General features: G+C 42.9%; 1 protein-coding gene across 1 annotated transcript in view; it reads left to right on the top strand.

Annotated features, from left to right (window-relative positions):
* KPNA4 (karyopherin subunit alpha 4) overlaps positions 1 to 21,148 on the top strand; it is a 48,302-nt gene extending 27,154 nt beyond the window's left edge. The window contains exons 11-17 of the mRNA XM_053305740.1: positions 591 to 722; positions 12,807 to 12,935; positions 14,876 to 14,980; positions 16,564 to 16,635; positions 18,612 to 18,774; positions 19,000 to 19,094; positions 19,215 to 21,148. Coding sequence (XP_053161715.1) covers positions 591 to 722; positions 12,807 to 12,935; positions 14,876 to 14,980; positions 16,564 to 16,635; positions 18,612 to 18,774; positions 19,000 to 19,094; positions 19,215 to 19,313 — 795 coding nt within the window. The 3' untranslated portion in view covers positions 19,314 to 21,148. The remainder of the gene's footprint in view (positions 1 to 590; positions 723 to 12,806; positions 12,936 to 14,875; positions 14,981 to 16,563; positions 16,636 to 18,611; positions 18,775 to 18,999; positions 19,095 to 19,214) is intronic.
* The last annotated feature ends 3,479 nt before the right edge of the window (positions 21,149 to 24,627 follow it).

Below are 24,627 nucleotides of genomic sequence, written 5' to 3'. Positions count from 1 at the left end.
GCTGTAAATGTAATCAAAACTAATTGCGAGAAAATTTTCAGTGCAATAATGTTGCTGGTCATGTTAGACTCTAGCGTTTTGTTTTGTTACGAGGCGCGCAGCCGCAACGAGTTGGTGCTGCGGGCGCACGCCATGGTGGTTTCTGGATTTTGGAGCATTCCGGATTTCAGATGTCCGGATTAGGGATACTCATCCTGTATTAGACCTGGGAGACAGAGGTTACATTTTAGTTATTTTGGATGTATGCTTTTCCCCACAATAAACTCACTTTGTATTCTCAGAAGGTTGTGGAGTATGGCGTGTTGATGAGTGGAATAACACCTCATTTAAATGCCTACACGTTTGATGCACTGACACAACAAAACGTGACAAAGGTTCAGGGTGGGGGATGTCTGCTTTCTATAGGCACTGTATATTACATGTTTTAGTTATTGTTTCACTATGTTAACAGGAACTTTGAATGAAATAAATGAAGTGCTTTTGTCAAATTCATTATAGAGTTCGTGCCTCTGTTTGAATTATTAATATCTTTGCCTGTATTACTCTGATGCAATGTGTGTGCTTTTTTTTTTTTTTTTTTAACATACTAGATACTGGTAGATACAGTCTGGGCCCTCTCCTACCTAACAGATTCAGGCAATGAACAAATTCAGATGGTGATAGACTCTGGGATAGTTCCTCATTTGGTCCCTCTTCTCAGCCATCAGGAAGTTAAAGTGCAAGTGAGTATGGTACTTTCCTCCTTTATTTAGACTGAAAGACTTCACTTATGAGCACACTTAATGAATTCATTCAAAATTCACAATATGGAGCATACTGTACATTCATTAGCTATAGAAGAGTAAAGCATTCTGACTCTAGAATATTGTTTTTCTGTTTAGTTTTGAATGACCTGTTGACTAAATGCCTAGAACAGATTTCTTAGTATCTGTGCATATTCTTCTTAAATAGGACTGTCAACTTACTGATTAACTGTCTGGCTTTTAACTGATGGATTTAGTTTTGAATAAACATATTGTAAAACCTTCGATAAAGGTCCCTTTTTGTTTTATGACCAGTTAAGAGTTAACTGTGTACCATAAAAGACAAAATTTGTTCATCCAGTTCTTGAATGGTGCTTTTAGTAAGTTCCTTAATAGTTTATGTTAAATGTAAGAGCTTGCTAGCTAATCTTAGATCTATTTCTCAAAAGAGCTGTAAATGTTATCCTTATGGATGCTGGAGCACCTGTGGGTGAAAGGGAACAGACTAGGGTAATGCACAGATAGGACAGTTTCACAAAGATCTGAAGTGGGCGGGGGGGACCTAATGGGGCCACCCGCACCCCAACTTCCCTAATGGAACTCGGAGGCAGGGGGAGGGGGTTTACCTCCTCCACCCAAATAACTTCAAAACCAAGTGTGCGCGCACACACTCAAGGAACAGAGGTGGGAGTTGCACATGTAATCAATCTGCTGGTCATGTTCACTTGCGCGCACACAATCATACTATAAATTCACAATATTAAGTTTTTCCAGATCGGAGTTATAATGCAACATTTTGTTGTGCTTCTATGTTAGTAAAACTTAGTGTTCATTATTAAAGAATGGCAGTCTAATATTTCCTTCCCATATTGCCAAATTTGTTTTGAGATGGTGCTAGTTGACCATAACACATCACAGCCAGCATGTTCTAGAACTACATTCTAGGTCTTTGGAAGATCCACCCTGCTGCTAACATGAGACACAGATCTTCCTGACACTACTAGTTTAACCACTGCCATGAAGTAGACTTTTGTGCTTTAAGCTGAGTCAACCACATCAGCCTTTCAACTTCTGTTGCAAAAACAAACTGGTAGAGTGGTAAAGCCTATAGACGTGGGGTGGAGAAAACAGAAGCTACAATTTTACTTTAGATGTAAACAAGAAATTTTACTTGGCAATTTGTTCAATTTAAATCAAAAGTTGCTTCACAAATTTAGTGTACAAAAAAACAAAATCATAAAACAAGAGCTTAAGGAACAAACAAAATGTGTTCAGAAATGAATCTGCTACTTCACTGAGCCCTAACTTAAAGGCAAAGTGTGCCTTCAGCTCATGGTGATCATAGAGCCCTGTGGTTGTCTTTTGGTAGGAGGGGTTTACCATTGCTATCTCGTGCACAGTATGAGGTGATGCCTTTCAGCATCTTATTGCTGCTGCCCGATATAGGTGTTTCCCATAGTCTGGGAAACATACCAGTGGGGATTTGAACTAGCAAACTCTAATTTTCTAGTCAAGTCATTTCCCCACTGCGCCATTAAGTGGCATGAGCCCTAACTTGAGTCCTTTATTATCACCTTTAGCAACTCTGGCTTTTCCTCAATTCAGCCTCGGGTTCTGTTCTTTCCAGTTCTTATTGATTTCCTTTCTGCAGAGATTTCACCTCTCTGCCAGTGATTTTAACTGCTCTATGCCAGCAATTCTTTAGTTCTGCAGTCTCTTTTACTGTCTTTTTTCAAGGCACCCTTCTTTGACTCCAACTTCAACTCTCTGCTAAAGCAGCCTCATTCGTGTGTGTGTGTGTGTGTGTGTGTGTGTGTGTGTGTGTGTGTGTACGTATACACACACATACACTCTCACTCTGTTCCAACAGATCTGGATTGTGATCCTTTGTGTTCCTAAGGAATGGGTTCTGCGCCAGCAGGGTGACATCACGAGTAGATTGACTAGTTCCTCATGACGCCCACTCTGCCTTGCACATACTTCGTGCTTTTGTTAAAACTGGCAGTTGGGGATGCCATTTTCTCAGTTTCTTTTTGACTGCCAATGCGTAAACACCTCATTGCTGGCTCTTCAGTTCAATTAGATTCATTTGACTGGAAAGAAAACATATTAGTTTTGTTTCTCCTATTTGACTTGGACTGTATTTGATTCTTCTAATGGAGAAAGGACTGGATTTGGCATTTTCTGAACTTAGTATTGACGCTCAAAGGATGTTGCTTCAGGGCACGCCTTTAATAGTGATGGAAACCAAGAAAACATTCAAAAGCTGTTTGGAATGTTGGGCAAAATTGCCATCAACAGACCACCATGACGCATGTTTGCTATGAGCAGCACAATCCAACAGTGTGCAGCACAATTTAACAATCCTAGAGCAACACATTCCAACAGCATGCAGGATGTGCTGCTCATTTTCAAAGCAGACGCTAAAAAGATCAGGTGTTAAGACTCCATGCAGCACTTTATGATGACATGCTACGCCTTCTGAGACCAAACTATCCCTCGACATCAGGGTTGGGATTGAGCTCAATGGCAAAATCAACATCGAGTATGCAGGGATCTGCAAATGTGCAGTCTAAAATCTCTGCTGGGGATACAGAGCCCCTATTTAAGAGACCAAAATAGGTCTCGAAGTCGACACATGAGCATAAAGACAAAAAGAGGAGTGGCTCCTTGGATGAGTTAATAGATTCTCTTCCTAGGAAAAAACATCACATCAAGTCTAAATCTAAGGGCAGTATGCCTTCACCAACATCTCTACAAGGCTATAGCCCACCGACAAGATCGGCAGCAGTTTCGTCAACGGAATGACCCTCGAGATTGATGTCAGGAACTATGCTTCAATGTTGACTACTATATCGACCACAGGCTCGACTGGGGCTGATCTTCAGAACATAGACTCTATGTCGACATCATTACAGACTGCCCGGAACACAGATACGGTGCTGACATTGGTACCAGCTGCTCTTTCGGAACCGCCTATGATGTCGACAACCATTTCAAAGGGCTTGGCTCCGCCCAAGAGATTCCTACAGCTGTCTCCAGCTCAAATGCCATTGCAGTTGCCGTTGACTCCCTTGCATCAACCTATAGACAGAAGGGACTACACTGATTTCTCTACTGAGCATCTTCAAGATTATGTTTCCCTAAATCCGAACACTGTTACTACCTTGATAGCTATGCTGGATTCTTCAAATAATCCCCCTTCAGGGTCCACTTTCCATAGTTTCTTGAGTATTAGTCTCTACATCAAGCAGGATGTTGAGGAATTTCCAATGCCGGCACCTAAAATGCCATCGATGTCACCTGTCCACATTGTAACAACTGCATCTACAATTCCTATTTGTTTAAGGTCACCATTGCGAATTCCAGAACCAACAGTATTGAGGTCTTTGGGACTGTTTACTCAACCATTGGTTGGGGCTTGTGCATCAGCAACAAGGTCAAAGACAGGTCACACATTAATGTGGTTTTAGCCACACTTCAACAAATGTGTTGCCCAAAGAATATGCAGAATTCCAAATGTAAGGCACAGCGTGCTTTGCCGCGACCTCTGTTAGTGGCTGCTGAGCATCAAGGGGGTGTGCAGCAACTGAAGACCACTGCTACCACTACTGCTCTGTTTGCCGCTTGCCAGACAATAGCTGAGGAACTATATTACCTGGTGATACCGGAGCAGCCTCCACCACCACGACTACCATCAGGAACGGTGGCACCAACAAAGTTGCCTGTAAATACACCAGGTGTCCATCACTGCCAAGGGGGGAAAGGAAAAAGGGCACCTCCAGTTGTGCTGTCAATAGAAAGTGGAGGAGATGGTTATTTATCTGAATCCACAGAGCCTACTCAGATGGAGCAAGCCATCCTTCTGACCCAGAACTGCCACCGGATGTGCCACGCAAAACATGTACTTTGCTTCAGAAGAACTATAGGCTTACCATGCCCAGATTAGGGACATGGCAGAGGCATTGGGATTGGATTTAAAACAACCAGAAGACTATTTAAAAGACCCATTTTATAACATGACAGAAGCCTCCAAGATGGCACATCCAGTGGCACTTCCAATGCTGCCTGTGATTAGTAAGGCAGCACATTCTTCTTGGGATGTCGTACAGACCTCCATAACAACATTGAAGCACCTAGAAGGCTTATATAGGATACAATAAGAGGATAATAAATCCCTCTTACGACATCAGATACCAAACTCATTGGTTGTTGATTGTGCATCCACCTCTAATTCAAGCTGCCGCCATACTATGCCTTCTGATAAGGAAGGTAGAAAAATGGATGTTATGGGAAGGAAAGTCTACTCCACCTCTGGATTGGCTAATAGAATAGCCAACTACGTGGCTTCCATGGCCAGATATAATCATCACGTGCATTACTCCAGGACTCTACTGAGGAATTTCAAGAGAAACTTTCTGAAGTGTATGAGAAGACAGCAGCCATCACTAGTCAGCAGCTCAGCACCTTCAAACAGTTGGTTTTGGAACTAACCAGAGAGAAGGACTTAATCTTGAATGGCACCCAGGACCTGGTGTGTGATGGCAATGTCATCGACCCTTCAAATTCAGGATCAAATTCAGCATACATGTGGGGAGAGAATCACCAAGGAAGTCTAACACACACTTTGAATTTCAGAAGAGGAAACTTCTACAAAATGAGGAACATGGTGAAAAGAAAGCTGAAAGGGAAAATCAGGAAAGTCTCTTCGCTCTAGAATGCATGGAGTTTACCCAAAATTATAATACTAGAAGCCCAGTTAGATTGTATACCCAAAAGGAGGAAAGGTACCACTAAGTCCAGGAGGATACCAGCATGGCTAACAGGTAATGTCAAGGAAGCCATAAAAGGGAAGAAGATTTCCTTCCAAAATTGGAAGACCTGTCCAAATGAGGAGAACAGAAAGGAACACAAACTCTGGCGCAAAAAAAAAAAAAAAAGCAAGGTGACAATAAGGGAGGCGAAAAGAGAGTTTGAGGAACATTTAGCTAAAAGCATCAAGGGGGAAAGTATAAAAGAAATTTTAGATCGAGTTAAACCAATAATATCTCTAAAAGCAAAGATTACTAAACAGACATATTTTGTTATGTCATGCGGGCTGATTCTCTCAAAAAGACAATTATGCGGGGAATGATCCACGGAAGAAGTAAACGGGGACGGCCTTTTACTCGGTGGCTAGATATTATTAAAAATGACACTGAAATTACCATGGGGGAATTAAAGGAAGCTATACGAAATAGGATGGCATGAAGTGCATTGATCCATAGAGTGACCTAGAGTTGGACACGACTGAACAGATAAGAAGAAAAAGAAATCAAGGGAAATAACAAACGTCCAGAACCACTACCAGATCACCTGTTACAGGCAAGCAACCCGTTTTTCCTTAAATACATCAGAAGCAGGAAACCTGCCAGGGAGGCAGTTGGAGCGTTAGATAATGATGGAGTGAAAGGGATTATTACGGAGGATATGGAGGTTGCAGAGAAGCTAAATGAGTTCTTTGCGTCCATCTTCATGGCAGAGGATACTGAGTATACCTGTTCCTGAACCAGGCTTTTCAGGGTTGGAGGCTACAGATAGAAGTGACAAGAGATGATGTTCAGAAAGAAGTGACAAGAGATGATGTTCCAAACTGTCTGTAAAAACTAGCAAATCGGATGGGATCCATCCAAGAATCCTCGAACTCAAATGTGAAATTGCCAATCTCCTTGCTAAAATATATAACTTATCCCTGCAATCAGGCTCTGTACCAGAAGACTGGAAAGTAGCCAATGTAACACCGATTTTCAAAAAGGGATCTGGGGTGATCCAGGAAATTACAGGCCGGTTACCTTAACGTCTGTTCCAGGCAAATTGATGGAAAGCATCCTCTAGGATAAAATTGTAAAGCACATAGAAGAACAGACCCACTGGGAGAGAACAAGCATGGCTTCTGCAAACGTAAATCTTGCCTCACCAACCTTTTGGAGTTGGACAGGAAACAGAGGACAGGAAACTGGTTGAAGGACAGGAAACAGAGGGTAGGTATAAATGGAGAGTTTTCACAATGGAGGGAAGTAAGAAGTGGGTTCCCCCAGGGATCTGTACTGGGACCAGTGCTATCTATCTATCTATTTATTTATCTATCTATTTATTTGATTTTTATACCGCCCTTCAGGAATGGCTCAGGGTGGTTTATAATTAAAAACAGAAACCATTAAAACCAATAACAATTAAAACAGAGATATAAATATTAACACCAATTAAAACATCTTAAAAAACAATTAAACTATCATCACAAATTAAAACCCTGAAAACCAGGTTAGCATTAAAACGAATTAAAAACCCTGAAAGGCCAGGCGAAACAGATGAGTTTTAAGGGCTCTCTTGAAGGTCAGTAAGGAATTAAGATTACGAATTTCTGCTGGGAGTGCATTCCACAGCCCGGGAGCAGCCACAGAGAAGGCCCGCCTCTGAGTCGCCACCAAACGAACTGGTGGTAACTGGAGACGGACCTCCTCAGATGACCTTAACATGCAGTGGGGATCATGTAAAAGAAGGCACTCTCTAAGATATCTCGGATCCAAGCTGTTCAGGGCTTTAAAGGTGATAACCAGTACTTTGTATTTTGCCCGGAAACGTATCGGCAGCCAGTGTAATTGTTTCAAGAGAGGCATAATATGGTCTCTCCGGGTTGCCCCAGAGACCAGTTTGGCTGCCGCATTCTGAACTAGCTGAAGTTTCCGGACTACGTACCAAGGCAGCCCCACGTAGAGCGCATTGCAATAGTCAAGCCGGGAGGTTACCAATTGATGCACCACTGTTTTGAGGTCATCCTCTTCAAGGAATGGGCGCAGCTGTCGAATCAGCTGAAGCTGATAGAAAGCACTCCAGGCCATGGCCTCCACCTGAGATACCAGGGTGAGGCCTGGGTCCAGGAGTACTCCCAAGCTGCGTACCTGTTTCTTTTGGGGGAGTATAACCCCACCCAGCACAGGAAGATCTAACTCACCCCTCAGATTCTGAACTCCCACAATGAGCACCTCCGTCTTGCTTGGATTAAGCTTCAATTTGTTCTCTGTCATCCAGCCCATTACTGCCAGTAGGCAGGCATTTAGAGAATGAGTGCCATTTCCTGAAGATGAAAAGGAGAAGTAGATTTGGGTGTCATCAGCATACTGATAACACCCAGCACCAAACCTCCTGATGACCTCACCCAGCAGTTTCATGTAGATGTTAAAAAGCCTTGGTGACAGAATGGAGCCCTGAGGGACTCCATATAACAGCTCCTGTTTTGAGGAACAACTGTCACCAAGCTCCACCATCTGGAATCTACCCAAGAGATAGGAATGGAACCACTGCAAGGCAGTGCCCCTATCCCCAACTCCCCCAGGCAATCCAGAAGGATACCATGGTCGATGGTATCGAATGCCGAGAGATCCAGAAGAACCAGCAGAGTCACACTCCCTCTGTCGATTCCCCGGTAAAGATCATCAGGCCGACCAAGGCTGTCTCAACCCCATAGCCAGCTCTAAAGCCAGTTTGAAATGAGTCTAGATAATTAGTTTCCTCCAAGACTGCCTGGAGCTGGTCAGCCACCACCCTCTCAATCACCTTGCCCAACCAAGGGAGATTGGAGATTGGCCTGTAATTATCCATTGCTAAGGGGTCCAGGGAAAGGCTTCTTTTAGAGCATCTAACCATTGCCTCCTTCGGGGGGGGGCATCCTGCTCTCCCTCAACAATGCACTTATGATATTAACTAGGCCACCTTCAACAATCTCCCTGCTAGATAGAAGCAGCCAAGTCGGGCAAGGATCCAGAGAACAGGTGGTAGGCCGCACCATCTCAAGCAGCTTGTCCACATCCTCAGGAGTCACAGATTGAAACTGATCCAATCTAATACGGCAAGAGGGATCACTGGACACCTCCTCTATAGACCTTGCAGAAATAGTGGAGTCGAGGTTGGCCCGAATACAGGAGATCTTATTTGCAATGAACCCATTAAAGTCATCACAGCAGCGCAACTCCAGGGACTGACAGAAAGAGCAGAAACTAAACTCACAACCCGGGATAGCTCCGCGGATTGTGAACCTGCAGCCGCAGTGCGCGCAGACCAAAATATCTTTTTCGCTGCACGAACTGACACGGTATAAGCCTTCAAATGGGTCACATGCTGAATCCTGTCAGATTCGAACCAAGTTTTCCTCCACTTGCACTCTAGTCGCCTACCCAACCGCTTCAGCCCCAGCAACTCCTCAGTATGCCAAGGGGCCATTTTTGCAGCAGGTCGGAAGGGATGTTTAGGAACAATCATGTCTACTGCCCTGTTGAGTTCCCTGTTTCAGGTTCCCAACAGGGCATTGACAGAATCACCGACCGCACCAACGTCAAAATCCTCCAAGGCCTTTTGAAATCCCACTGGGTCCAGCAGCCTTTTTAGATGGACCATCCTAACAGGTCCACCTTTGTGGCTGTGAGACCAACCTTAACGAGGTAGTGGTCCGTCCATGACAATGGAGAAACCACTGGATCCCCCACCCACGGAACACCCCCCTGATCCAAACAAAAGACCAAATCGAGTGCATGGCCGGCAACATGAGTTGGTTCAGAAACTAATATGCTAAATCATTGTAAACCGCTTAGAGAGCTCTGGCTATAGAGCGGTATATAAATGTAAGTGCTATTGCTATTGCTATTGCTATAATTGGGATAGGCCCATATTTGTCATGGCCGCTATGGACTCCTGAGCCGCACTAGACAAGCCATCCCCAAAGTAAATATTGAAGTCTCCCAGCACCAAAAGTCTAGGAGACTCCAACACCAACTCTGCAACCAGCTCCATCAGCTCAGTTAGGGAATCGGTTGGGCAGCAGGGTGGGCGGTACACCAACAGAATCCCCAATCTATCCCTAGTTCTCAGCCTCAAAAATATGTACTCAATATAAGTCGGCTGTCTCACAGGGGCCCTGGTAAGGGAAATGGTATTCTTATGGACCACAGCGACTCCACACCCGCCCACCCGCCCCGCCCACTTCCCCTGGCCTGCTCCACGACAGAGTAACCTGGTGGGAGAAGCTGAGCCCACACTGGACCACTCGCCTCCCCCAACCAGGTCTCAGTTTTACATGCCAGGTCAGCTCCCTCATCCACGATCAAATCGTGGACAATTTCAGTCTTATTCTGAACTGACCTGGCATTACAGAGGAGCAAGGCCAGACTCTGTGGGTCGTTGGAGCTGCTCCCCAAGGCCAAAGAGTTGACAGAGCAGTTGGAAGTGGAAACAGTTACTAAATTACTGATTTCCCTTCCCCTGTAACGGCCAGCTACTCTGCCAGCACCGATTCTTCTGTTCCCCGCCACTACAGTAATAGCTTCCCCAGAACTGCCAGGCACACCTCCAGCACCATCCCACTCAAGAGAGCCCAAACACATATCTGCAAAAGGCCTGGCCCAACCCAGCCGCCCAGCCCTCAGTCCCACCTCCGAAGGCCCAGCCCCAAAGGGCGGCCCCCTTTGGCAAGTCTCCTTGCTTCTAAGCTTGCAAGCCCCAGAAGCCACTCCTCTCACGAGCAGCACCCAGGACAGGCAGCAGGTGGAACGACTCAGCAGTCTGGGAGGCTGGCAACCAGCCAGTTGGAACTTGGCAGCCGACAAGTAGGCTGCACTCTGTCTGAGCTGGAATGTCCACAGGAGGCAGAGGGGCTAGATGGTGAGTCTCAGCAAGGCAGATGGAGTGGCCCTGCTCCCCCTGTTGCCTTCTCCTTTTAATTTATTCATAAATGATCTGGAAGTATGGGTAAGCAGCGAGGTGGCCAAATTTGCAATATCAAACTCTTTCGGGTATGAAATCCAAAACAGATTGTGAGCAGCTCCAAAAGGATCTCTCCAAACTGGGTGAGTGGGCCACAAATGGCCAATGTGGTTCAGTGTTGGCTAGTGTAAAGTGATGCACATTGGGACGAAGAACCACAACTTCAAATATATGTTGATGGGATCTGAGCTGTCGCTGACTGACTAAGAGAGGGATCTTGGGGTCGTGGTGGACAGCTCACTGAAAGTGTCGACTCAATGTGCAGCTGCTGTGGAAAAGGCCAATTCCATGCTAGGGATCATTAGGAAGGGGATTGAAAATAAAACAGCTAATATTATAATGCCCTTAGACAAAACTATGGTGTGGCCACACCTGTAATACTACGTACAATTCTGGTCACCACATCTAAAAAAGGACATTGTAGAACTGGAAAAGGTGCAGAAGAGGGCAACCAAGATGATCAGGGGCCTAGAGCACCTTTCTTATGAGGCAAGGCTACAACACCTGGGGCTATTAGGCTTAGAAAAAAGACGATTGTGGGGAGACATGATAGAGGTCTATAAAATCATGCATGGTGTGGAGAAAGTGAAGAGAGAGAAATTCTTCTCCCTCTCACATAAGACTAGAACCAGGGGTTATCCCATGAAATTGATTGCCAGGAGATCTAGGACCAGCAAACGGAGGTATTTTTTCACACAACGCATAATCAACTTGTGGAATTCTCTGCCACGAGATGTGGTGACAGCCAACAACCTGGATGGCTTTAAGAGGGGTTTGGATAACTTCATGGAGGAGAGTAACAGTAGGAGAGAGGGCATGCCTTCAACTCCTGCCCGTATCTTCCAGTGGCATCTGGTGGGCCACTGTGTGAAAGAGGATGCTGGACTAGATGGGACTTGGGCCTGCTCCAGCAGGGATGTTCTTAACTGACAGCATTGTCTTTCCTTATACTCAGTTCTATCCACAAACGGTAGTCATGTGCCTGGATCCACAGTTCCGTCCAAAAATAATAATGGAGTTTTATTTAAACCAATATATTAATTCTGCCAGCTTTTTCCCAAAAGCCAGAGAAAGCATTGGAGAAGGCACTGCATTCTCTGGATGTATGACATACTCTGCTGTACTATCTGGAGGCAACCAGGAAGATTAGAAAGATGAAGAAACTGTTTATGGCATATAGGGGAAGAGCCAAGGGACAGCCAACATCCTAACAAAGGCTCACACATTGGTTGGTGGAGTTAATGGTGCAAGCATATGAGCTGCAAGGTGCATATCCATCACGTACTACACGGGCGCATTCAACTGGGGCATACACATCCTCAGCAGCCCATCTATCCGGAATCTTTATTGCTGACATCTGTGCTGCTGCCACATGGTCCTCACAACAGGCGTTTATTAAGCATTATGCCATTGATCTGCTGAGCGGACTGACTTTGGGAGGAGTGTTTTAAAATGAGTGCTGCCATAGGCTTTAGGGACTACTGTGCCCACCACCATGGTGTAAAGCTGCCTAAATCACCCATTCCTTAAGAATGCAATGGATCACAATCCAGATTAACAAGTTGCTCACCTGTAACTTGTGATCTGTTCCAGTGAATTTTGTGCTCACTCCTCTCTTTTCTTCCTCTCTCTGTGCATTTCTCTTGATTAGTAGCTTCTTGATTTTTCAACAAATCATAACTTGCTGTTACACCTGAATGGAAAAACCATGGTTTGTTTGAGCCCTGGAAAGCCAGAGCAAGCCTCTGTTTCCAGTCTTGATTTGCAAGGTTTATGCAAATCATAGGTTGCCAGTTGAGCTGTAACATCGAATTATGGGTTGCTGAAAACCAGTAAGTTGCTAATCAGTTGGGCATGCAAGTAAGTGAGGGAAAGGAGTCTGCAGACTTAGGGGCCATTCATGTAACGCCAAAGCATAGTTTGATATAATATTGCATCTGAACTGATCTGTTGTCACACTTACTTCTATCAGATTTGGTTCAGGGAGGAGGGAAATCGTGAATAGCAACAGGCATTTCAGGAATCCTTAGTCCTGGAATCCATAGAGTATTCAAGCTGGGGAGCACTATATTTAACCTAATCAAGGTGGCAATCCTATGCATACTTGAAGCAAGCATACTTTCTTCTGAGTAAAGATAGGAAAAAACACTGTGATACCAATAATATGTTAAAACTTTAGTCAAATAATATAGCCTTGCCTTTTGTAATGCATCATTTTGAAAACCTACTGGCTAGAATAGTGCGTTGAACTTCTAAAATGTTTTCTTACAGACTGCTGCGCTCAGAGCTGTAGGCAATATTGTTACTGGTACTGATGAACAGACCCAAGTAGTCCTGAATTGTGAAGCTCTTTCACACTTCCCTGCCCTATTGTCACATCCCAAAGAAAAAATAAATAAGGTATGTAAATGTATTTGACACTGAACTCATGAATTAAACTTTAACCCCTTGTTCTCTAGAAAATTAATACCAAATATCATTATGTCACTTTAGCTTCAGCAAGCATGATATATAATGGTGCAAATTGTGGGCACTGATTTTTTACAAGTTGCTGATTTTGGAGTGCATCTGAGGCATATTTGCTAAATCATGGGGTCTTTGCTGCAACATTGCCAGAGCCTGAAATAAATTCATTGCACCTTGGCATCTTAAACTTCTAACAGGTTCATTTTTGTCATACAAAGTAACTTGTGGTCTGATCTAAGAGTTCAGTTTAATTATTTTTATAACTCAGAAGTATGTCCTGGTTAGAGAGGACTCTCTCTGGGCTGATTCAGATATAACATGGAGCCAGGATTGAATCATGGTTTTGCATGGTGTCCCCTAATCTTGAGTGTGTGTTCTCCCTGCTCTCCCCTTTCAGATCCTAATTTATTTTGAAACTGACTAGAATTAAGCCAAGATCATTTGGTTTGTATATAATAATAAACCATAGGGACATAGAATGCTGTCTTAGACTGAGTCAAACCATTGGTTCATCCAGCCTAATATTTTCTGCACTGACTGGCAGTGGCTCTCCAAGGTTTCAGGTAGGAATATTTCATAGTCCTGCCTGGAAAAGCCAGAGATTGAACCTGAGATCTTCTGCATACATCATTTGTATATAAATCCATGTATAAATAATAGATTTATCTCAGTTGCAAAAAAAGTATGTAGCCTGTTGGTCCGTTAGAAAAAGACACTGTCTTGATTCAAAGGGATTTTTAAAAAAAAAATTACAAGGGAATTAAATTCTGGACAATGATGGATGTATTGTTTTTATTCCTTGCAAGGGTAGAATAGCTTAATATTCAAAGGTATTTTTTTGCAGTTGACTGGGAAAATACTGGGAAACTATTTTTAAAGCATTAATTTAGCACAATAACTATCAAGCATCTTAAATATTCAGTTATTAATCATTCAGCATCTTATTACAAAAGATCCCAAAATATGAACATCCAGATCTCTGGTGCCACAGTGCATTGTCAGCAGAAGTTCCTTCTATGAATGGAAGGAGAGTTCCATGCTTAACACATCTGCACTGAAATGACTGAGCAGATGTGAAATTCTAAGTTCATTTTTGTCTTTTAAGAGGATGTAGATACCTAAGTCATTTTATTGTGTAGCTGTAAGGCCATTACAATAGACTACAAACATTAGAACACAAACATCTCATATCATTAAAGTAATTATTATACAAATACTAAGAGAGGTTTGAGATCAAAACTACAGTTTACATTTGCATCATTTTTGTTTATTAGGTACTAGATTATTTTTAAACTTGGCAGCAGCTAAAGCAAACAAAACAGACATAGCTCATATGAGATACTGCATTTGACAGAAGATAGCTCACACACATTCTGATTCCGAACCTGAAAAAATATGAATTAGCTGGCCCAAAAACTTAATAGGAAGTATAGGAACTAGCCAGCTCCTATCAGCACGAATTGACTGCATCTGAGCATGCAGTGGTTTTCACGCATGCAAAATGAAGGTTGATTATGCCCTTTGGTTTACTCCTCTTAAAATGTGCAGTGGTTTGGGTTGATACTAAGGTCTTCAAGATAAAAACCAAGAACATAAAGCTGTTATGTTCTGAATAATTTTCACAGTAAGATTACCTTGACAATGGGTAGCATCGAGACCTTGGTACAGCAGTGCATTATCAACAAAAGCGACCTCCATTGAGAGTTACACTCATGCAAGGATCCCTTGTGCAAGTGAAACTTAAATGTTCATCAGATTGACTGCATTGTGCTCTTATTGTACCACAAATACATGTAGTCCTGTACAGGTCAGTTTACATTTTGAATAATCATATTTCAATCCAGTATTTTATAACCATATTTTTGTTGTTGCAGGAAGCCGTATGGTTCCTATCTAACATCACTGCAGGAAATCAACAGCAAGTCCAGGCAGTGATAGATGCTAACCTTGTACCAATGATAATACACCTCTTAGATAAGGTTAGATTAAATAAAATATTTTACAAAGGGGTCGGTGGTGTGGAGTTTTCGGGGTGGGGGGGTGGGGTGGGACAGGAAGCACCTAGCCAAAAAGCAAAATGAAAGATGAAATCTCAAGGTGCTCTAAAGCATTTATTTGAGCCCAACGTGTTTCAGCCACAAAAGGCTTTCTTCAGGGGCAGCACTAAAATGACATTTTAGTAATGTTTAAACTGCTTCATGAAAATACATTTAAAATTGGAACCAAGAATAACATACTCGTAACAACTTATATTTATAGTGTTCCAAAGAGAATTCTACAAGTAATTCTTTGCCTTCTCACATACTTCTTACACTACCATCTAGAGAAACAAATGTAAACTATAACCAATCAACCCAACTGTAATTCATTAGTTTCACGAACTTGAACTTAAAAGAATATCACACCCTTCATTTAAACATAGAACTTAAATGAACCTTTCATTAAGCATGCGGTACTTGATTTTGGGGGCATGTTTAAATGAATTACTGTCAGGTTGATTGGTTATAATATAAATTTGTTTCTCTAGATGGTAGTGTTATAAGCCAGGGTTTCTTAACCTTGGGCCCCCAGATGTTGTTGGATTACAACTCTCATCATCCTCAGCCACAAAGGCCATGTCTGGGGGAGATGGGAGTTGTAGTCCAACAACATCTGGGGGCCCAAGGTTAAGAAACCCTGTTATAAGCTTGTGAGAAGGCAAAGGATTACTTGTAGAATTGTCTTTGGAACACTATAAATGTAAGTTGTTATGAGTACAGGAGGACCTCGTTAATCTCTGGTCCATCACTCAGTTTCATGTATTCATGGTTGGGTAATAGGTACCCAACCTTAGTATATGTGATAAAGAATGGGGGGTGGGGGGTTAAAACCACATATCCGCAAGTCAGGAGTGGCCAGAGATGACCTCGGAGGTCATTTTCGATGGATTTTGTTTCCTCTTGGGCATTGCTGGAATACAGGGGACCCATGGAGCACGGTAGGGCACTTTATTTTGCATTGGTTGGTTTGGGGGGGGCCTTTTTTAGCCTGTTTCCCTCCCCTTTGGAACCTAACCCCTGGATTCCCATTGCCTCAGTACTTCGTTATTCACAGTTCCAGTATCTACCGCATTAGCCGATAACTCAACCCCCACGAATACCGAGGTTTTTCTGTATGTTATTGTTGGTTCCATTTTTAATTAATTTTAAATGTATTTTCATGAAGTAGTTTAAATGTATTCTTAAATGTCATTTTAGTGTTGCCCCTAAAGAAAGCCTTTTGTGACTGAAATGCACTGGGCTCAAATAAATACTGTAAAGTAGGGATGTGTACTAATCGCAATTCGATGCGCAATTCGAAACACATCTCCGGCACAATAAGGAGAGTAGGTGCATACCTGCTCCTCTGCCACTCACCTTCCTGAATGTTGGCATTCCTCCCAGCTATCTTCTCATGCTGGCAGCACTCTTCCCCCAGCTGCCCTCAGACGCACATGGCCTCCACAATGTTTTCATTATTGTAATGGTACTGTGCTTACTATCCATCGCTAAAGATATCCTTCAGGCATTCTTCTTGTTTCTAGGGTGATTTTGGTACCCAAAAAGAAGCTGCTTGGGCTATAAGCAACCTGACAATCAGTGGAAGAAAAGAGCAAGTGAGTAAACTTAGTTGACTGAACTGGTTTTGTGTGCTTTTATGATGAAGGAAATGTGACTGAGTTAAAATTCCATTTTGTAATGGAACATACGAACTGGATACAATTCAGCTGAAGATGTGTCTATAAGTCTCATTGATTTCATGGAAGAGATTATAAGCATATGTTTCGTTCTCCCATTGATTTCAATGAAACAAATTTATAACTTTGGCTGGATTGTTCCCAGGATGTTTTGTTGCTTCAAAGACTAAGGTTGATTTCTTTCACAGAGCCACATTGTGGTGTTCACTTGGTTATCTTGCCACCAGTGTTGTCACTGCATACTAACTACCATGTAACTATATTTTTGCTTGAGCTGGGGGAATTAACACTAATAGCAGTTAACAAGTGTGTAATAAAAGCAATAATATAGGACCATTTAGTCTGAGCAAATACAGGTCAGTGCTAGAGCACCCTAGAAGGAGCAACAGACACAGAGAAGGCTTGTAAACAGGAATGAAGTTTATTTAAATGGGCCCAATGCAAAACTGAAGTATTTGGCAGCCAGGGCCAGTGTTCCCTCTAACAGGGATTCCCAGCTGTTGTTGACTACAACTCCCAGAATCCCCAGCTGCAATGCCTTTTGCTTGGGGATTATGGGAGTTGTAGTCATCAACATCTGGGAATCCCTGTTAGAGGGACACTGTCCAGGGCCAAAGTACAAACCAATTCTACAAGTAAAAACATTAAGCTTTCCAGTGCAATTTAAATGACTAAATGAACAACCAAAGAGGAAGGGGACATGGGGATTGAGTACAGAGCTCAAGGTGCAGGAACAGACTGCACAGCTTTCCTATTCTGCTGGTCTAATGTCCAATGTCTTCGAGATGCTGGCTGTTCTCCTTTAAGTCTTGCCAGCAGAAGGTGTGGGGAGGCAGCAGCATGCAAGCATAGCACCCTGGACTATAGCTCTGTATGAGCCTACAGCTCATGAGAAGAGAGCTGGTCTTGTGGTAGCAAGCATGACTTGTCCCTATAGCTAAGCAGGGTCTGCCCTGGTTGCATATGAATGGGAGACTTGATGTGTGAGCACTGCAAGATATTCCCCTAGGGGATGAAGCCGCTCTGGGAAGAGCAGAAGGTTCCAAGTTCCCTCCCTGGCTTCTCCAAGATAGGGCTGAGAGAGATTCCTGCCTGCAACCTTGGAGAAGCCGCTGCCAGTCTGTGAAGACAATACTGAGCTAGATAGACCAATGGTCTGACTCAGTATATGGCAGTTTCCTATGTACAGCAGTCAGGGGAGTCGCTAATGATCCTAGGCAGTCCAGCATGCAAGCATTGAACTTAAAGCAAGCCCACTCCATTGGGATTTCAGCCTCAAAGGAGAGTAGTCTCTGGGTTTGTCTACTGGAGTCGGTGGGCAGGGGTCCTGGCCTCCTTGGGCAGTCAACACACAAGATAAGACCTTGTGAGTGCCCACTGCTGAGGAGGTTTCCAGGGATTCAGGGGTCTAAAGCCGAAAAAGCAGTACCCTCGTCCCACAAAAGACACATTCCAGGCTTGGATTTCTCAGGGTCCTGGATTCTGAGGAGGGGTGGTAGTAGTGGTAGAAACCTAGTGACTTCAGCTCTGAAAGGAAAGGATCGTGGCTGGCAGAAACTCTGGTGCAGTAGCTAGCAGCATGTGTAGCTAAACTCACACAGAAGCAGGCCCAGATTGCAAATGTCCCAATGGCATCAGTATTTTCCAGTCTGGCTTCCGGCCCAGATCAGAAACCACCTTCATTGCCCTGATGGATGACCTACTGAGGAAGATAGAGAGAGTGACTCTGTTGATTTTCCTGAACTTCTCAGTGGTTTTTGATAACATTAACTATGATATCCTTCTGGGTAGATGAGGATCTTCATGCTTGGCATGTTGAGAACCGTTTTACTTTATTTTCTAAGTATTTGATTCTAATGTGTTTAATATTCTCTCTCTCTCTTTTTTCCCCCTAGGTTGCATACCTAATTCAACACAATGTAATTCCTCCGTTTTGCAACTTGTTAACAGTAAAAGATGCGCAGGTTGTACAGGTAGTGCTGGACGGGCTAAGTAATATATTAAAAATGGCTGAAGATGAGGCAGAAACCATAGCCAACCTTATTGAAGAATGTTCAGGTATGAGTGATTTCTTGGCTTGGCACACTCAAGGATTTGAGGTTTGCTACATAATTATTTTGTAACTGTCCTGCTGTATCACGTGATACATATATAAATATGTTCATAGAATTTCTTAGCATATGATTTTTGGATTATAAACCTATTCTGAAAAGGAACTGCTTGTGTTTTTCCCCTGTAACTGATAGTTTAAGGTTTTATTAAATTTGTTCTTAATTCTTAAAGGGCTGGAGAAAATTGAACAGCTACAAAATCATGAAAATGAAGACATCTACAAACTGGCATATGAGATCATTGATCAGTTCTTCTCTTCAGATGATGTAAGTGAATCATGATTGTAAAATCTAATCTGCTCAGTAATTAAACTTTTGATGTAAACATCTTAAAAAGAGATGTTAAACTTGGTTTACGAATCCCTATTTTCTGTTATTCACTTACAGATAGATGAAGATCCAAGCCTTGTTCCGGAGGCAATACAAGGTGGAACATTTGGTTTCAATTCATCTGCCAATGTACCTGCAGAAGGGTTCCAGTTCTAGAGTGGTATTTTGGAAGTTAGGTACAATGCAGCACTGAATAAAAAAAAAAGGTTTGATCCATCAAGCTTGGCTCATGGGATCCGCTGCTGCATTAAATCGGGAAAGAAAATGTGAAGATTTCATTTGGAATCACAGAAAAGCCCGAATGAAGTCAAGATGGCGAGTGGGTGCGAGTGAGAGTGAGTGGCAAAATGTAATGAAAAACTTCACACTGAATGCTTATATAGGTTGTTCAAAGGAAAAGGGCTACAGGTCAAAGATCTTCAGTGTCTGAGGAGGAACATTGACTTAATTAGCGCAATTGTGGGGGGAAAATGCAGTACTATTCCATCATCAAGCCATGTAAGCATAAAGGAGAATAGGATGCCCATATAAGTCCAAGGAGAATGAGCCCAGGCCTTGCTAATGAAGCACCGTGTGAATGGACAACATTGAGTGAATGTCTGGACTCAGTGCTGTGGGGCCACGTATGTGTTTCAAATCTGGGGCTCTTTGCTCATGAAGCAGACTCCTAGTCTTGGAGTGGGGTGTGTACGAGAGTATGGTTGTGATGCTGTATGTGAACGCATGCAAGCTTGATTTGCCTTCAGGGGGCTGATAATAACCCTAGTCAATCATCAAAAGGAGTGCATAAGTGTTAACACTGGACACAAAAACAGAGACCGGTTTAGCAGCAGACTATGGTTTTACTCCTGCAGCCTGTGTTTTTATTTTCTTTTTCCCCCTTTTATTTTAGTTATTTTATTTCCTGTATGGCTTATTACTAGTTGCTTGTAAAGTCAGAAAACTTTGAGGAAGGCTTCTCTGTGCATTTGCACCAGATGACTGTTCTGTTACCAAAAAAAAAAGCTTTCCATATCATCAAAACTAATTTGTGTAGATTTTTTGCATGAAATCCATATAAGTTTCCCTCTTTCAACTATTGTGTTGCAGTACACAAATTGCCATAATACTAGAAAACAATAAAAATGTTTAACACCATCCTTTTCATTTTCAGAGATGACATAAAGCTATTTTTGCATGTGGTAATCTACAGCATAGCTCATTTTTAGATTTTGTTGAGTCCTGTAACCAGTTGTTTCTGTTGTGGTAGGATACCGTGCTGTGTTTCAATGTTGTTTGTTTTCACACTTTGTTTTCTATGAAAATGATATGGAAACCTCAAAATAAAATTTGGTGCATATGTACTGCTGAAAAGATTGGAGAAGAGATGTGAATAGATGTACAAATCAAGTCATGGTTTGAACACAGTTAATAATACCACCTAATCTGTCCAATTGTTCTAGACTTTTTATCTTTAGATGTAGGCAGCCATGAACAATCTATTTTGAGCCACTTTAGAGAGAACTTTGTATTCTTAACTTGCATACAAAATGCAAGTGGTTTTTATAATTGGAATAATACCTCAGTTTTGAGGTTCTGCACACTAAATTAAAGGTAACATTTACAAATATGTACAAAAGGAAAACTCTTTATAAGGTGGCTCATTGTAGGAAATGCTGTGCCTTCCCCTTTGAGCACAAGTGTTGCATGAACAACAGTTTGCTATAAGAAAACATACCAGGTTAGCCACCATTAGCATCTATATCTACCTTGTGTTTGTTTTTTTTTTAATCAACTGGTAATTCTGAAACGCAGTAGAATGGATAAAGATTATTTTGTGATCATAACTCTTTGTTGGACTAGAGTATTTTTGCAGCATTCCTTGTCATCAGAAACATGGTAAAAAGTTTAAAACTAGATGCAGCAGAGAACTAGCTTGTGAAATTTATCCAAGTAGAATGCAGGCTAGGCTGTCTTGGGGAAAATAAACATTAAAACTTACAACAATGTTATATCAGCGTACATGTCTTTGTCTAAACAATTGTGTAGATTCTGCTTTTTTAACCTTCTGTTTAGTTCTATAAGCATAAGCAAGTAGAACAGAATAACCATGCTGCCTGAATTCTGCAGTTCCTTCCCTCATCTTGAAATCATGCCATTCAGTGTTTATTGAGCTGCAGGTAGTCACATAAGAATCTGCTTTATGTGAATGCATATCCTGTTCTACTAATAGCTGCTTATTTTACTAGCTGCTGCTTCTTTCAGACACCCATGCCATCAATTTTGCAATGAAACACCTTTCCTTTCTTCTATTCAAATGAATAGACACAGAGTCACGTACACAACCCAAGTATTCTCCCAGATCATATGTCCCTTCTGATCCAAATATTTCCTACCCATCACCTCCCTTCCCACTGAAACTTGCCTCTCCCGGGCCTACACAACATAAGGCCCGGGGGCCAGATCTGGCCCACAGGGACTCTCTTTTTTTTGGCCCCCAGATAGGAATATCCTGCAGCAACACAGGACTGGAAACTTCCTTACAGCACCACCCTATGCATGTTTACTCAGAAATATGTTTCATGGGGTACCCAGTGAGGCTTAGTCCCATGTAAGCATGCCTAGGATTGCAGCCTGAAAGCAATGGAGACTTAAGGAGAGGAGAAGACTTAGCATTTGGGGTTGGCATGCACTCCAGGGACAACACTGACTGAGAAGGGACAGGACTTACTTTCTGGCCACTACTTTAGTTAAATCTATGGGGCCTTTAATGGGGGTATAGATCCACAAATAACTAATAATAATTTTAATGTAGTAATGTGCTAAAAATCTGCTTCAGCCCCTGCACGCCAAGTTGTGGTTGGTTCTGGCCCACCAGGACATTTGAGTTGAGCAGCCCTAGTCTGTAGTTTAATTTTTTCCTCATCAAATACATTAGCAAAGCCAATTGATATCTCAAAGTATTGTTCCTGCAAAGATTCATACTAAACCAGTAATGATTAATTATCCTTAACTAGTAGGGCTTTCCCTAAATATCAGTTTGCTTAAGGCCATTCTTCTGTGGAATATATTAGGTTCTTCAAAATCACTACAAATGTGAAGTTATGACTACATTCCAGTTGTATGTACTACTGCTGTATGCACCATTGCTGCTGGAGTGAAATTTATGCAAACGGATTCCAGAAGCAACTGATTGGTATTACGTGCCTGACTTGCACACTTCCCTTCTCACACATGTGGACCAATAACCTTTAATAGAAATTGGAAATCTTGCTTAAAATCTCAGATAAATCCTAGGAGGTCAGACAGATTTTTGGAAGTAGAGGGAAATTAAGAGTAGTAGGAGATTAAAAGTTTGTTTTAACAGCCGAGAATTGAAAGCAAAATAAAATAAGGGGAAAGGCCATCTTCAATATGTTAGCATTTACATTCCTGTTCAGTGTACTAACACAGGTTCCATTTACACCATCCATCTCATGCACTGCAAAAGCCTTATCAGTTGAGATTGGCAACATTCTGCATGCTCAAGTTCCAGGCACATTCAAGATGGGAGGTACCTATTTGTCACAATTTTCATTTTATACAAGTTGCAGAGATGCAGTATGACTAAGTACTAACTACACTGGTGATCAAGATATCCATTTCAAAACTTGCACATTACTGCTGTTATGAGCACTGTTAACTTGAATGTACTGAAACACATGTACTACTTGATTCCCTGCAGTGCAGGGTCTGTGTCTAGTTCAAGCTGTTTAGGGTGTCAAAGATTTTCCATATATAGCTGGAGCATTTCGTTCACCTTAGTTGTTTCATACAGCTTCTCCCTAATACAATACATCTCCAAGCAAACAAGAAGCAGGACGTCGGGAACAAATTTAAGGTAAAATAACATTTTATTTGGGAGTAGTTCATTGAATGAACACCTGAGAATACCCAAACAAATACAGTCTAAAAAATGTAGATGGTAGGTTGGAATTTTTTTTTTTAAACTTACACGAACCTCAAACTTCACTGGATATATTCAGAACATGAAAAGTTTTGTTAGACACTTGACCCCTATTCAGATGTTACATTTTTTGTGCATGCAGGTGTCTGTATATACATTTGTTTTAAAATTGAGCCAGGGTACAGGCCCCCTTAAATGTGTACAGACAGTAAGTGTGCTGCTGTATATGCATTAAACATGTGACATGTATAAACAACTATGTGTGTATGCTACACAAATTGTATGTTGAACATAATGTGCATAGGGGCATCAATAATCAATCATTCTTTAAAAGAAACCTGGAATGTTAAACCAATCTTATTCTCAATTTACATTCCAACTATCATCTAGTTCCACTTCAGTTTAGCTGGTGAGAGCTTTTTCGTAGTGTTTAAGAAATGATTTCATATGAAATCGGATTAATGCTATATTCTCCCCTGGGTTGATTACAGCTCTATATAGCTTCTTAGGAAATACTGTCATTATCTTACTGAAGGGGCTCATAGTTCATGAAAAAGCCAGTGGTGATCTTTCCAGTTCAAATTTCCCACACCTTTCCCTATTGCTTGATGAATATGGAAGTTGTGGCCGCTTTGGGTGGCTGGTTGGGAGTGTCGGATCTCTCTTTTCCAGGATTTAATTATCCAACGGTGCCTGTAGTCTGGCTATCTTGCTTTCCCAAGACGCCGATTTCAGCACTAGGGCCCTCAGGCCCTTTAGGTTGTTTCCCTAAAGGTATGCGGCTTCTGCTGTGAGGTTCAGCCTCCAAATTCATCTGGAGATTTGGGTCTGGCTGCCTTCCGGAACAGGGATCTCTCTGTTCAGTTTCGCTCTCCTCCTGCTTTGCCTGAAAGGTAACGTCCCTCGTCGAAAGTGTAGTGCCTTCTCCTCGGACCGCTGCGGAGAGAGAAGGCGGCCAGCGGCTTTCCAACGAGCTCTCTGCTACGCGGAGTTCAGGCTCCTGAGGCCGCCCTCTGTGGCGCCGCTCCTGCGCCTTCGGGATCTCGATTTCAAACCCGCTGTAGTCGTGCCAGCGCTGTCTTCCCGGGCAGCAGCAGTCTTCTGAGGTCCCGCTCGATTCTGGCAGCGGCGAAATAAATCTCTCTTCCTGGACACAGGCCTGCGTGAAGCAAGGATTTTTCTCCGTGCTCGGCGACCTCCTCCTCCTCCTCGCCGGCCGGCCCAAATCCCAGGAGGAGCGCGCCGGCTGGACCCGCGCTGGGGACGTACAGCTCAAGCCGGTGGCCGTGGACGCCAAGACGCAAGCCAGGCAAGCCAAGAAAAGGCTCTGCCCGGCTGTGGTGGTGAAGCCGAACGAGATCAGTTCGGGCTCGGTACGGACCCGGCCGCGGACCACCCCCAGGAGGCAGGTGCCGAGCGCCGCCGAACAGCCCATCAGGACCGCCGTGAGGCCGTGGAGCGGCGGCGCGATGGTCCGGCCCCAGCGCTGGCCCAGGAAGTCCAGCGTCAAAGCAAAGGAGCCGGTCATCACGCTGAAGAGGCAGC

The sequence above is a fragment of the Hemicordylus capensis genome, chromosome 3 (assembly GCF_027244095.1).
Source record: "Hemicordylus capensis ecotype Gifberg chromosome 3, rHemCap1.1.pri, whole genome shotgun sequence".
In the NCBI taxonomy this organism is placed as follows: Eukaryota; Metazoa; Chordata; class Lepidosauria; order Squamata; family Cordylidae; genus Hemicordylus; species Hemicordylus capensis.
Note: the sequence above shows the minus strand (reverse complement) of the source record. Positions and strands in the feature narration are given on the sequence as shown.